Here is a 15287-nt window from a genome sequence, read left to right on the forward strand (position 1 = left end):
TTCTTAAAGCTGTTTAAGATCATTCTCCTGTCAAGACAAGCTATACCAGAACCCAAAATGAAAATCTTTCCTGATAAACTATATTATGAAGTTTATGGATTATCAAAAAAAAAAAAAAATCTTTAGCACCGTAGTTCTTAGAAGAGTACTTAATATCACCTCAACATCCATCTCCTCTTAATTTCACTAGAGTTTGACTTTTATCCACTCTCTTTCCCTCAACCGCCAAAAAATTGCTTTCATTAAGATCTGGTGACCTAATTCTAAGTGCCACATTTTTTATTTTTGACCTACTCGATTTGTTCATTGTACTTGAAATGTAACCGTTTTCTACTTCTAGATAATTCTTAACCCTTTCAGGAGATCTCTGTTATTCTAATTTGTTTTGACCATTTTTATCAATATTTTTTGCTCATTCTCCCACCTCTGCCTACTTTTTAAATGTTTGATTTCTCAGAATTCATATACTAGTCTTCTCACCTTTCATCCCCAAGGTGGTCTGAGTCTCTCTTAAAATTTACACTACTGTTACTATATGGTAAAGATATAGTAACAGATAAGTATTTATAGCTCTGACCTCTTAAGCCTGAAACATTATTAAAGCCTAGGATCTTGTCTGATTGTGTTCCTTCATACTTTATTTGAATACTCCAGCCCTTTGTAGAAAATGTAACAAGGCAACTTATTACAATATGGAAATTGATCTATCGATAAATGTAATTCCAGTGAAATCTCAGTTGGGTTCATTCAGAGTTTTTATATGTGGTAGAACAAAGGGATTGAAAGTAACCAAGATAGTCCTGAAGGAAAATAAATATTAAATGGAGATACTAGCCCTACCAAATATGTAGATTTATTTAAAAACTCTAGAAGTTTTTGGTTTGGGGAAAAATAAAATAGATTAGTGGAGTAGACTAAGGTACCCAGAAACAGACAGTGTAGGTAGCTCTTAGGAAATGCTGCTTGCTGGGTCATTTGGTTATCTATCCATTTGGAGAAACTATACAAAAGATGAGTATTCTTTTCCATGTATAGTTTGCTTGGAGTGTGCCATACACATACTTTCTATATGTGGAAAGAGTTGGAAAGTACTACCTTAAGCCAAAGAAATTATATTTGTATGATGCTTTAACAGAGAGAGTAAATTCGATCAACTGAGATACTGGAGGGGCAAGAGATTATTACTGTTTATTAAAGAGTAAGAGGGCAGGAGAAGAAATGTGACATAGATATACTTTATTTGGTAAACTCAGCTTTTTCATTGCTGTGTTTTTATTTAAAGGTTTGCTCTGTGATTTGCTGTGGTCTGACCCAGATAAGGATGTGCAAGGATGGGGAGAAAATGATCGTGGTGTTTCCTTCACTTTTGGAGCTGATGTAGTTAGTAAATTTCTGAATCGTCATGACTTAGACTTGATTTGTCGAGCTCATCAGGTATGAAATATAAAAATTTTGGATGTTTTAATATTTATTAACTTCACACAAGTCCACTCTTTTTATTTTTGAGGAAACAGTTCGTGAAGCCTGTCTTCACAGTCTAATAATTTGTTAACCCTTTCTCACCTTCTAAGGCGATATGTTTCAAAAGAATATGTTTTTGCAGTGTACTGCAATTCCAACAAATTTTTCAGTGCTTATCTGAAGCTTTTTAGGAATATTTGTTCCTGTTTTAATATGATGTTTACATATTGTAGATAACAATCAAATTGCATTTTGATAAGAACAGACCACACTGTAAAAAGACGTTTTTGAGAAAGTTGGGGAAATTCGATTATAGATTAGGTATTAGATATCAAGGAGTCATTGTTAATTGTTTTAGCTGTGATATTATTATTGTTATGTAAGAAAGATGCCCATATCGGAAATGCATACTCAAGTATGTAAAGGGTAAGAAGACATGTTTAGCATTTGCTTTAACAGACTTCAGCAGAGTAAAAAAAAATGTAGCAAAATCCTGGTAATTTTTGAATCATGGTGGTTAGTAAATGAAAGTTTATTTATCTCCACTCTGCTTTTGTACATATCTTAATTTTTATTATAAAAATTCATGTACAAATTTTTTTAATGTCCAGCACTACATTGTGCACTTTTTAAGGAGGGGATCTTGACTTGCTGACTTTTCAGTAGCTACTGCCTCATAAACTTACATAGCATACATTTAATGTTTGTTAAATAAAATAATTAAAATCTTATTTTAACAATTTAGTATATCAAGTCCTCATGCTCCCTAAAACAAAACTAGTATGAGATATATGGAAAGGCATTTTCAAAAATCTTTTTTTGGCTACTTTTGAAAGTACTAGAAGTATTTGAAACTTGTAAATATAATATTTTTAAAGATTCCTTATTTTTTCTTTTGCAAGCAAAATGTATTAAGTATATGCTATTCCACAATGCTTCCCTTTTCTGTGGGGCTTTATACCCATGACATTTGACTGCTACTTCTTTGTGATCTCATTTGATAAACATAGGTGACTGGCTTCTCATTTTTGGCACATGTTAGCTATCACATGCCTTTCTCCTAGCAGAATTTCCTAGTTCATATAGAACTGAAGTCATGTCCCCAAATTCCTTGCTTTTGGCAAAATTGTCTCTTAATCAGTAAACACTGTATTTATGATTGAGATAATTATGATAAGCCTTTCATTAGGTAAGAGGGCAGAGTTGCTAAGTTTCCTAATAAAATACTTAGTGATACTCAATTTTTTCCAGTTATAGATCTCCATTCACTGGTCTTTTCAAAAAGAGTTGATTATTTTTAAAAGTCAGGTTACTGAACTACTTTAGTTTTTACGTTCTTTTTCCAGACACTTCCAAAATCCTTTTTTAAACATTTTGTTTTGTTTTGGATGGCAAATTATGCTCAGAGACCAAGGTTAACACAAGTTCACTGCAGGAATTAAAATTGACAAGCCAATAGTATACAGGATTATGTCTCTTAATAAGCCAATAAAGAAATAACATATTCCAAAGCAATGATAGACTACTCACATTGCCGTTCTAGGCAAGGAAAAATAAAAGGAATAAAGTCCAAATTTAATGGAAGTATTTCTTTATACGAGTTGCTACTCGGGCTCCAACTGGTTTTTAGGAGAAATGTCTTAGCCAAGAAGAGCTGACCGCAAGCTACCAGGAGAAAAAAGTCAGAGTCCTTTGTTACTAGAGCACGTTGCTTACAAGGGAGCCAGTATTGACAGGCAAGATGATCTCCTTTGTTGGGGTGCTGTACAACTTTGTTCCCTGTTGGTAAGCCTTTACCAAGGGAGGAGCTATTGAAGTCAGCAAAGAATCTCCATGCTCAGCGGATGGTCCTCACAAACGAGGAATTTATAGTTTAAATGTCCCCTTGCAGTAGGTGCTTTTCCATGTATTTTATTTGATAAGCCTCCAGCAGCGCCCCTCAGCAGCTGAGCTACTGAGTGCATTATCAGTGACAACAGATGAGATCATGATATCTTCACACAACGTAGTTCACTCTTACCTCAAAACTTTACTCTTAAAGACAACTTGGTTTTTGTTATAAGCAAGTGGATTTGAAATATCAAACCAATACACAACACAAACTATCTCTAAAATTAAGAGACATGATGAGAAAAACACAAACTCCATATTTTTCATATAGAAAAAGCCTGTTTTTTTTCAGTAAATGTCTGAACAAGTGAAACAAGTAAACAAGGAAACTAAGAACTAAAAGGATGTACTTAGTGCCAAATACCATGCTAAGCCTGGAGTAGATCAAGGTGGCCAAGATCTTAACAGAAAAGGTTAATATCTGAATTCTAACATCTAAATTCTTACAAAAGGAGTGTGTACCTGATACTAAGGTAGGACTTATTAAAAAATATACATGGTTTTGGAGGTGCTTTCTTGTATTAGCAAGTACTGTTGGATAATTTTTGCTTAATCAAAGGATACCTAAAAGACTTCAAAAAGTATTCTTGCCTACTATAAATACAAAAGTTCATGTGTCATTGCCTACCTCTCAAATTTTAGAGCTAAGGAACAATAAATTTTTTAACTCAGGAATTGATGATAGATTCTGGAAGTCATGTTAAATCATTAAGTTAAAGAATTATATATATAAAAATTTAATATTTAGGCAGCTAATATTTTGGAGCCTGATATGTGTAAATTAAGCTCAATTTAGTAGAGTTTTCAAAGTATAACAACATAATACTAATACAAAATTTTTAGATGGATTAAGAAAAACGTCCTTGCTATAATCTCTTTCATTGTCTGGTTAGTCATTGAATTAAGGATTCTATAGTTGGATTGTAATGGCATCATTTAAGAAGTACTTGGTGTCCCAGCTCCCCATAGACACTGTATGGAGAGCCTTGGAAATGGCACCATTTTAAAACTTTTTAATAATCATAAATTTATTATTATTTAAGCTAAATCCTTGCAATTTTAGAAAAGACATCAATTTTAATATTCTAAGGCAAGTTTAAGAATAATCAAAACAAGATGAGTTCTTTTTAGGTCTTTGTCACATTAATCTCAATGAGTATAGATGGTTGAGAATTACCTATAAATATTTGACATTTCCTTTGACAGGTGGTGGAAGATGGATATGAATTTTTTGCTAAAAGACAATTGGTAACCCTATTTTCAGCCCCAAATTACTGTGGCGAATTTGATAATGCTGGTGGAATGATGAGTGTGGATGAAACTTTGATGTGTTCATTTCAGGTATACTATAAAATGAATTTATAACAATTTGAAATCTAATTAAAACTATTATCAGAAGAATTTTTAGTGTGCTACTTAAAATCTTTCTTGTTCACAGACCAAAACAACTTCGATACCTTGTTTTTGCAAAGCTTGTTTTATATCCGTGATATGCACACAGTCTCTTTTTAAATGTAGAAAGGTTTTCCCATCCCTCTTTATTACATTATACTATTTTTTTATCTACTAGTATAATTGAGTGGTATATGTTCAATTTCTCATTTACAATTTAAGGGTAGTAACTAGGCCTTAAACTTCAACGGTTGCCATAGTGGAGTTTAATTGATATGTTTTTTTTCACTGAGGCACTTCGATGCTCTGAATAGTTCTAAGACATGCTTCATAAATCTTTTCTAAGCATTTTTTTGTGTAAATATTGAAATATTCTATCTATAATTAGGTTAAAGCACTATTCACACCCACCAGAATAAGTATAATTTTAAAAAGTAACAAGAATGGGTGCGGATATGGAGAAACTATAACTTTCCTACATCTCTAATGGAATGTAAATTGATGATGGAAATGTAAAATGGTACAGCCGCTTGGAAGATAGTTAAACATAGAGTTTCTGTATGACCCAGCAATTCCAATCCTTGATATATACCCAAAAGAGTTAAAAATAGATCCCCAGTTATATGTGTGTGTGTGTGTATGTACATATACACACATCCCCAGTTATATGTGTGTGTATATATATGTACATATATATATATATGTGTGTATATATATTCAGAGGAACATTATTTATAAAAGGCAAAAGGTAGAAACATCCCAAATGTCCATCAACTGAAAAACGAATAAACAAATTGTGGAATATCCATTAAATGGCATATTGTTTGGCAGTTGAAAGTGAACCTCAAAAATATTATCTCAATCAAAGAAGCCAGTAACAAAATCCACATATTATATGGTTTAATTTATATGAAATAGCCAGAAAAGACAAATCAATAGAGAAAGAAAGTAGATTAATGATGGTTGCTTAGAGTTGAAGGGAGTTGGAGAGTAGAAATGGAGAGTGATTGCTTATGGGAACAAGGGTTTTTTTGGGGTGACAAAAATGTTCTAAAATTAGATTATAGTAGTGGTTGTACAACCCTGTATAAATATACTAATCATTGAGTTGTACATTTAAATGGGTGACTTTATAATATGTAATGTATAGAAATAAAGTTATTTTTTAAATAAATAGGTCTGTTTACACAAAAAATTAAGCTCTGAACAGTTTATGACTAGTTATCCTCTAAATAGTGGCAGAATTATGAGAACCTAGGTGTTTAGAATCTTAAAAGCTAGGGTTTTTTTCTCACCATAGCAGTACACTAATTTGAAAAAATTTTTGCTTAAATCTAAGGATTGGGTAGTTGATAGGATTTGTGTACTTGAGCTTTTGTTACTAAATTAATGGAATGACGAATAATAGTGTTCAGATATTTAGACATTTGTACACTTTAAATGTGAAGAATGTGCAACTTTTGCTGTTTTTCTACATTCTTGCACTTTTACAGTTTATGCCATTTATTGAAAAACCCACTATTGTAACAATAATATTCTTAAACTTACTGTAGTTGAAGGAATAACATTGTTAAATTGTTTACTTTAAGATACTGAAACCATCTGAAAAGAAAGCTAAGTACCAGTATGGTGGACTGAATTCAGGACGTCCTGTCACTCCACCTCGAACAGCTAATCCACCGAAGAAAAGGTGAAGAAAGGAACTGTAAAGAAACCATCAGATTTGTTAAGGACATACTTCATAATATATAAGTGTGCACTGTAAAACCATCCAGCCATTTGACACCCTTTATGATGTCACACCTTTAACTTAAGGAGACGGGTAAAGGATCTTAAATTTTTTTTCTAATAGAAAGATGTGCTACACTGTATTGTAATAAGTATACTCTGTTATTCAACAAAGTTAAATCCAAATTCAAAATTACCCATTAAAGTTACATCTTCACTTATCACAGTTTTTAAAGTTGAAAAGCATCCCAATTAAACTAGATGTGATAGTTAAACCAGATGAAAGCATGATGATCCATCTGTGTAATGTGGTTTTAGTGTTGCTTGGTTGTTTAATTATTTTGGGCTTGTTTTGTTTTGTTTGTTTTTGCTAGAATGACGGCAGATATTTTAAACTTTTTCCCTAAACATTTTAAAAAGTGAAATGTGGGACGAGCTTTAAAGACATTCACCAACTATTACTTTTTTCTTAATTACTTATGTACCTGTTTGATCTTACTAAGAAAACATGCCTCATAACCGTGAAAAGGAATTTTAGAGATTGATATTTTTAAAAATACGCAAACTGTCCAATCCAGTGATTTAATTAAACAGTTTGGGAATACTATAGTTGATAGTGAGTATTTTGCTTTATACAGAAATTGCCACTGATTTGGATTTGTGCTCTCTAATTTTTAACTTATTGATGCTCTATTGTGCAGTAGCATTTCATTTAACTTTAAGATAAGGCTTATAGTATTACCCAATAGTTGGTAATGTGATTACGTGGTACCTTGGCTTTAGGTTTTAATTCGCACGAAACACCTTTTGGCATGCTAAACTTTCTGGTAACACCCTCACCTGCATCGGTTTTGTTTTTTGGGTTTTTGTTGTTTTTTTTGTTTTTAGATCCACAAAACATGAGAATCCTTTTTTGACAAGCCTTGGAAAGCTGACACTATCTCTTTTTTCCTCCCTCTACGAAGGATGTATTTAAATGAATGCTGGTCAGTGGGACATTTTGTCAACTATGGGTATTGGGTGCTTAACTGTCTAATATTGCCATGTGAATGTTGTATACGATTGTAAGGCTTATGTCACTAAAGATTTTTATTCTGATTTTTCATGATCAAAGTTCATATGATATTGTATAGACATGCTTTGTAGTGAACTATAGTAGCAATAATTTCTGTACATGATTAAGGGTTTATTGCAGCATTTCTTTTCCTGTTCTCTTTTTTTTTTTTTAAGGGTTAGCATTAACAAATGGCAAGAGTAGAAAAGTGAACATAAAGATTTTATAAGGAGAACTTAGAGGACACATACTTGTGATTTTTGGATGCGATACTTTTGGATGTGATTCTAAAAGCTTTTATTGAGCATTGTCAAATTTGTAAGCTTCTTAGGGATGGACATCATATTTATAATGCCCTTCTATATGTGCTACCATAGATGTGAAATTCTTGACCTTAATATTGTCTTTGAAAATGTTAAATTGAAAATTCTGTTAACTTACATTTTATGAATTGGTGTATTGTATTACTGCAAGAAATTTGATTTTCAGCACAGTGCAAAGTTCTTTCAAATGCGTATGTCTTTTTTTTCTAATTCCATTTTGTTTTAAAGCACATTTTAAATGTAGTTTTCTCATTTAGTAAAAGTTGTCTAATTGATATGAAGCCTGACTGGTTATTTTCTGCCCTTTTTTTTTTTTCTTTACAATAAGACATTTAAACACATTTTATTCCAATAGAGTTTAATGTTTTTGATGTATATTGATTTGATCTTTTTTCGAAGGTGTTCATGTACTGCATATGATGTATTAAGTTAGGTCACACAGGCTTTTATATAATGATTTAAATATTTTCCTTATTGGAGTGTAAGTCGAGCAATTTCTGATAGAATTTTAGATGTATCCTTAGTAGTCACAGTGAAGCGGGTCTAGAAAATAAGTCTTTGGCAGGGAACAGGGCAGTTTTTTTTATTAATCTCAGTATTAATACGTTTAGATCCTACTTACTGGGTTTTTGTAATTTATACAGGCCAATACCAATTGTGAAAAAATAGTCACTAATTAATACTGGTCATTAAATTTTAAAGGACGGAAATTTAAAATTATTTAAGCAGTCTTAAAATCACTTTAACAGCTTCTATTCATGTAATGTATTCATTAAAAATATTTACTTAGTAGCACTGCTAGTTAAATAAAACTTCATTTCTTAGGAGAAAAATACACTGTAATTCTAGTGTCACTAATTTATATTCTTCCTCTTTGCTTTTTACTAATTTTCTATATTCAAATTTATCTTTAATTCAAACTCATTAAACATTAGATAACTTATAATGTGATGGAACACATCGATTATTTGGGTCAACTTTTTTTTTTTTGATCCCTTGGCACATTGTTCTTTGAAAGAATTACAGTGGAACCCTTGTATTTGAAGCATTAACAATCATTTTAATTTTGTGCAGGGACAAATTTTAATCATGATCGGTAAGATTGGTTTCTGCAAAATGTGGAGTCAAATACCAGGAAGAAGAATTTTAAGGCTTAAATGGTGGCTAATAATTGGAAGTGTTCAGAGGAGATATATATGTTTTTTTAAAAAAAAGTTCATCTGAGGGAAACCCAGGAACATCTTGAGAAGTTTCCCTTAATATAAAAGTGTCATTGAGCCAAGGAACTGAAATATATATCCATTTATAAGTTCAGGTACATTCCTTTGGTTCCTTGGCAACCGTAACTTTCAAATTAAAACTAAAATCTTTTTGTTTCATATCTCTATGCTAAAAAAATGTGTTTAGAAAAGTAAAATGGTCAAGCTTTTACTCTGCTCTTGCTACACTGACATGATCCAATTACTCTCTCTTCCTGGTAGATCCATTCCTGAATCAAAGCTTTGCCTGAGAAGACACATAATAATAGCCTGTCTATACCACTGGCATCCACTTAGAAATACTATGTCCCTTTTTGCTAGTAGATTTAAGTGTTTTATAATTAAACAGCTAAAAAGTGGTTAAAAGGATTTTAAAGTGACAGCATACTTTGCAAAACGAACAATAGTTAAATAAGACAAACTAATTTTATATAAGTATACACCTAAAGTTTTGTCATTATGCTCTTCGTTTCTTCTGCAAAAGTGAAGTTTAGATAGTGTTTTAGGTCCATCTACTTGAGTATTATGCAGTCATTAAAAATATTTAGAATAGCAAAATGAAAAAAGGCCATCTTTAACTGGGGAAAAGCAGGTTATACATTAGGTAGAAGGGAGGAGGAAAAGATGTCATGGAAAAAAAATACCTGAAAAACCCTTTTATGTATTCATTCAACAAACATTAAGCACCTACTACATTCCAGGCCAAGGGTTAGGATGAAGCCAGAAAGAAAAGTTTATTGTGAAATAATTTACAGTTTAGAACAGATCTAGCAGAATGGAAAACTACCCTTTCTCACAGAGCCATGATAATCACATTTTTTAGTTTGGTACCTTCTTCTGTTCATATAATTATTTTAATATAGCAGGGCCTGTCTTGCTGAAGGGAAGATAAATGGCTCTACTACAAGTCTGACTTTGATAAGTGTCCAAGGGAAAGGGATTAAATTAGGAGGCAGGAGATCTGGACGGGCCCTTTTTTTTTTTTTTTAATTTTCCCAGAAGGTAAGCGAGGCAGGATAACGGTAAAAGGTTGTCTGGCAACCGTGGCTCTGGGCGTGGCCAGCGTAGCGTCGGGCCGGCTCCGCCCTCGGCTGGCGGTTCTGTGCGCCGATTGGCCCGTGCTGGCCTCGCTCCCGATTGGCGGGAGGTTTCCGAGCGGGTCGTGCTTGGGTGGAGCGACTTGCGAGCAACCGTCTGAGGCCTGGGATCGTCCAGGGGAGGCTGAGCGCCGCCCGGCTCCTCTCCCAGCCTCGGGTTTTCGCAGGTACTTTCCTCCTGCGCCCCGGCTTCGGGCCTCGGCAGCGACTCGTCTCGGTTGCGCCTGCTCCCTGCATTCCCTCACACACAACCCCGCCGCCCTCCGTGTGTGAGGATGTGGCGGCGTCTCAGCTGCTTCCCCACACACTTCGCCCATGAGCCCCCTCAGGTGGTTTCTCGGCGACGAGAACACACCCTTCCAGCTCCTTCCGCCTGGACTTGGGAGACGGACGGGGGCAGGAGGCATGGAGGTCGGACACCGGGCGGCTCGCCGCTGTAGGGCCGAGGAAGGACGGCGAGGAGCGGGTCCTGCTCGCAAAGAACGGGGAACCAGGGGCGGCACCTGCCGTGGTCGAGTTGTGGGCGTTTCACTGTTTCTTTGCTCTCGGGTCGCGCTGGCTGGCAGGCTTGGGAGGGAAGGGGACAAAGGAGAGGAGACTCGTTCCCGTTCCCCGAGGGTCCTGCCGCGGCCTCCCTCTGACGGCCTGGGTGAGTTCTAGTTCCGCGGGCTCCGGGTCGCCCACCTGCCTGCCGGGAAGAAAGGGCTTGATGAAAGATCCTAAGAGCCTGCCCGCCGACCTTTATTGTTTTGGGGTGGGGGGCGTGGTATTTTGATTGTCCTGCCTCTTTTTACTTGTGTCGCATTAAACGCATCTTTTTTTCCCAGGAGCGTCTGCCCCAGAATCTTGAGATCTGAGCTGCTGTGTCTCAGTGCTACGCCTTTAGTTCATTTCTCAAAACTTACAGAATCCTTTTCTTGCATTTTCAGTGCCACTAGAGGCCAACTAGCTTCGATTAAAAAACAAAACAACTCATGAAGTAATTTAACATTGAAAGACTGATTAAACCCATGCTGTGTTAAAATTGTTCCTATTTACAAATTTTATTCTCTAACTTAAGCACATTTTTAAATACCTATAATGTTGCTACCAATGATTTTTTTTTAACATTTAAGTTATATTTGTTAGTTGAAATTTGGCTTTCATATTCCAACTCTTCTTTCCTTGAAAGACACTCTTGTAAAAAAGATAATAATAGTCCTGCTCTGTATTGAGTATTTGCTAAGCATTCAGCACTGTGCTAGGCATTATCCATGCGCATGTTCCTTTCCTCATCAACCCTACAAAATATGTATTATTAACAACGCCTAATAATAGGTAATTTTTACTGAATACTTACTATGTACTGGGTTCTAAAAACACATAGTTGCTGTTATTATTTCACATCATACGTTAAGTGAGGAATTGTGGGTCCCAGAAGTTAAATAGCCTCAGTTCACATAGTTAGTGAGACAGCATCGTCTTAATCCAGGTCTGTTCTTCAGTATTTTAACATATATTCTCAACTAGCTCTTCCCTTATGCGGTCAGATGCATTTAAGAATCCTGTCTTAAAAAAAAAAAAAAAAAATCCTCATTTAACTATTGTCTCTTCTAGCTGCTGGTCATTTTCTTCTAATTGCCACATTTAAAAGGGGGGGAGGGGAGCATGTTCACACCTCCTGCGCATCATTTTCTAGCACATCACTCCTTTAATTTTGTTCAATCTAGTTTCCATTTATTGTCACCGCTTCATTGGAGTGTATTGTTTTATTCACTAATAGGTTGGATTTCTAATCAGATTTGAACTTATTGAAACAATTATGCCATATAGTTTTACAAACACTCTAGTACTTGGTCGAGGCTAAAAGTGTTCTTTAACCATTAGATGATTAAATTAGGAAAAAATTTTGAACATCAAAATTGTGGAAATTTGATAATAGCCCCAGCAAAACATCCAGCAATTTTGCCAAAATATTTTTCTTAAATTTGCTCTATTTTTTAATAATTCAATTCTGTGGTTATGATACAGAAAAATGCTATAGTCGTTTCAGTGATTCTTTTTTAAGAGTTATTTTGGCAAAAATATAATAAGCCCATATTTTTTCCCCACAGCGGTGGCTTATTTAACTACTAAGTCATAATTTATTGTGCACATTTATACTGCAAATGCTAGAATTAAATTTTTATAAAGTGTAAGCTTATAGCTGGGTTTATGTTCTACTGGGCGAGGTGACAATAGGTAATATTGAACTTCTTACTATGTGTCAAGTGTTTTACACATGATTTCATCTAATCTTTAAAACAGTTATTTAGTGGTTAAAGAATATGGGGCTTTGGTATCGAACAGTCCTGGATTCAAGTCCTAGCTTTATCACTCAATTAATATGGCCATGGGCAAATTTCTCAACTTCTGTAAGACTCAAACTTCTCATCTAGAAAATAAGGATAAAATAATACCCACTTTATAGAGATGTTATAAGAATTATATGAGATAATTCATGTAAAGCTTTCAGCATATAATGTCTGGTGAATGTTAAGTGCTCAATGTAAGGCTGCGGTTAAGGCTTACGTGCCTGTCCTGAATTGCCAATGGATATTAGATTTTTTTTCATATAGGCAGATGAATCCCCAAACTACTGTGATTCTGTGAACCACCACCCCCTCACTCTTTATATTATCCTCAGAGAGAAGAAATTATTTCAGATGCCTATCAATTAGCTGTTGTCTATTTACAAAAAAAAAATCTCAGGCATTCAAGTATGAATTCTGGTATGACTTTTTTCATGTTGGTAGAGTTCATGTAAAAACTCATTAAAGGATTTTGCCATATGAGCAGTTTCTCCTAGTTCCCTCTCCTAGTTCCCTCTTGGACTTCCCTGAAATGGCCCATATCTTAATGTCTTTTATTCTTTTCCTCTTGCTTGTTTATCAGAACTTTTATTTTCTTAGTGTATCTAATTGGACAAAATGAAAAGCTACCTCAAGGTGGAATTGGACCAAGAATGTAGTAATGATAACTGCTCTCCCTAAGTGCCTTCTCCATAACTTTCCTGCCAATGTTTGCTTGTTAACCTCAATGAGTCTCTATTTGGAGAATTTCAGACATTTCCTTCTCTTTCTGTTGTCTCAAATTTTATATGAAGTATCACAACACATCCATCAGGGTTTTAGTGGAATAGTGTAAAGCTATGAACATGATACTTATCTTTTGGATTGATAGAAAATTTATTGCATGATATATCCATGGTTGTTTTAATATGACAACACTATTTTAAGTTACTTAACATTGAATAATACCTCCTGGAAGATATGCCACAAGTTATTCTATATTCTGGCACATTCCAACCCTGATCCTAGTCCTTACACACCAATTTGAGAACCCTACTTAGTTTTTTTTCATCTAGATTGTAAGGCTGCTCTTAAACTTCAAAAAAAAAAAAAAATGCAGATGAGGCCTCCAGCTGTCTCTGGACAGCTGAGGTGGGTAGAAAAGAGCAGAAAATTCTTACACAAATCTCAAGGCTCAATTTCTTACCCATTCTTCTTTCTATGGAGTTTGTAGCACCCCTACCTCCATAATTGCCTTCAATTTGATTGGACCTTATGATGTAGGAAGAAAGATGGAGGGAGAAGAGGGAAGCAAAATGGAGGAGAAGGAATTATAGAATCAATTGAATATAATTTCCTCTGCCTAGTTCTTCATAATCTAGCCCTATACTGTCTAACATGGTAGCTACTAGCCACATGTGGCTATTGAGCACTTGAAATGTGGCTAGATTTTACAGGAATTGAATTTTTATTTTAATTCAAAATCAAATACTGGAGTGTGAAATATTTTTCCCTGCACACTACTTCATTGTTTTAGTAGGACTGCGTTTCACTTTAACTGTTGGAAATTTAGTGTCTGAATTGAGATATACCGTAAGTGTAAATACACCATATTTTCAGAGTTAGAATGAAAAAAAAGATGTAAAATATATCAGTTTTTATATTGATTACATGTTAAAATATTTTGGATATATTAGGTTACATAAAATATTGTTGAATTCACTTGTTTATTTGTACTTTTTAAATGTGGCCTTAAAAATATTACATATATGGCTCACATATTGGAAAGCGCTGATCTAGCTCCACTAAATCCAATCTTATTTTCCATTCCTTCCTTCAGCAGGGAAGTTTCTGAGGGTCAGGAAGGAGAATCTGTACCTAACTCCTTGAACACCAAGGGAGGCATGGCTGCTTGGGTCACTGTGAGTTATGGATTCAGAGGTTCTAATTAGGGTCTTAGAGTAGTTTCCTGCTTTGTCTGTTTATACCTCCATTTTTTATTATCCTATAAACACTTTGACCATGAAACTAATACTAACTAGTAATTATATGAACTAAATACCACCAAACATGGTAGTGATTATGCATATTGTTAAATATTGATGTTAGATTAACTTTGTTTCAGATTTGTTTTATATTATACCACTGTGCATTCATGTATACTTATAATCAGCCACTCAAATAGCATGGTCATGTACTCACATTAACTTTAAATATTAGAGTGATCAATTTATGAGGATCCCTCAAAGTACATATACTATATCTCTTTGCAAGAATTGTTTTTAACTTTCCAACAAATACCAGTAGATGCTTTGAGTAAGTGAATTTTGTAACATCAAGGAAGTTACTAGTAAGAAGATATGTTTTTTGTGTGGGTTGCTTTTTAATATACTACTCAATATTGGTCATAATTAAGTTCTGAAAATCATTTGCTTTGTTCTGTAAAAAATTTGAGGTGGTATATAACAACCATATGATAAAATTATATCAATACAAGCAAAATAAAAAATTATCAGGAAAAAAGAATACCACAAATAGGTTATAAGGTCATCATAGTTCCTATAATTAACTTTCAAATTTGGTTTTTAGTTCCCTAGCAGTCAAAGTAAAGTGTAATACAGGATCTTATTTCTTAGGAAGAGGAGGTATATTAGTTACCCAAAGAAAGCATAGCATTTCTAGGCAATGAATTCTAAAAACATTTTTTCATGTGAGTCACTGTCACAAATAACATTTTAGTAGCAAGTTCAGTAACATTTCATATGCCTGCATCT

General features: G+C 34.3%; 2 protein-coding genes across 5 annotated transcripts in view; both read left to right on the plus strand.

The window, feature by feature from the left end:
* The window catches only part of PPP1CB (protein phosphatase 1 catalytic subunit beta), a 31891-nt gene extending 23762 nt beyond the window's left edge, over positions 1-8129 (plus strand). For 2 of the 3 annotated variants that reach the window (XM_011370738.2, XM_011370736.2), the window contains 3 exons: positions 1283-1434; positions 4558-4692; positions 6333-8129. In XM_011370738.2, the coding sequence (XP_011369040.1) occupies positions 1283-1434; positions 4558-4692; positions 6333-6437 (392 nt within the window). In that variant the 3' untranslated portion in view covers positions 6438-8129. The remainder of the gene's footprint in view (positions 1-1282; positions 1435-4557; positions 4693-6332) is intronic. The other variant, XM_023536956.1, reaches the window with a different exon arrangement.
* A 139-nt stretch (positions 8130-8268) lies between these two features.
* The window catches only part of SPDYA (speedy/RINGO cell cycle regulator family member A), a 33514-nt gene continuing 26495 nt past the window's right edge, over positions 8269-15287 (plus strand). Inside the window, exon 1 of one of the 2 annotated variants that reach the window (XM_023536958.1) lies at positions 8269-14435. In XM_023536958.1, coding sequence (XP_023392726.1) covers positions 14283-14435 — 153 coding nt within the window. In that variant the 5' untranslated portion in view covers positions 8269-14282. The remainder of the gene's footprint in view (positions 14436-15287) is intronic. The other variant, XM_023536957.1, reaches the window with a different exon arrangement.

This window comes from Pteropus vampyrus, unplaced genomic scaffold (assembly GCF_000151845.1).
Source record: "Pteropus vampyrus isolate Shadow unplaced genomic scaffold, Pvam_2.0 Scaffold173, whole genome shotgun sequence".
Lineage (NCBI taxonomy): Eukaryota > Metazoa > Chordata > Mammalia > Chiroptera > Pteropodidae > Pteropus > Pteropus vampyrus.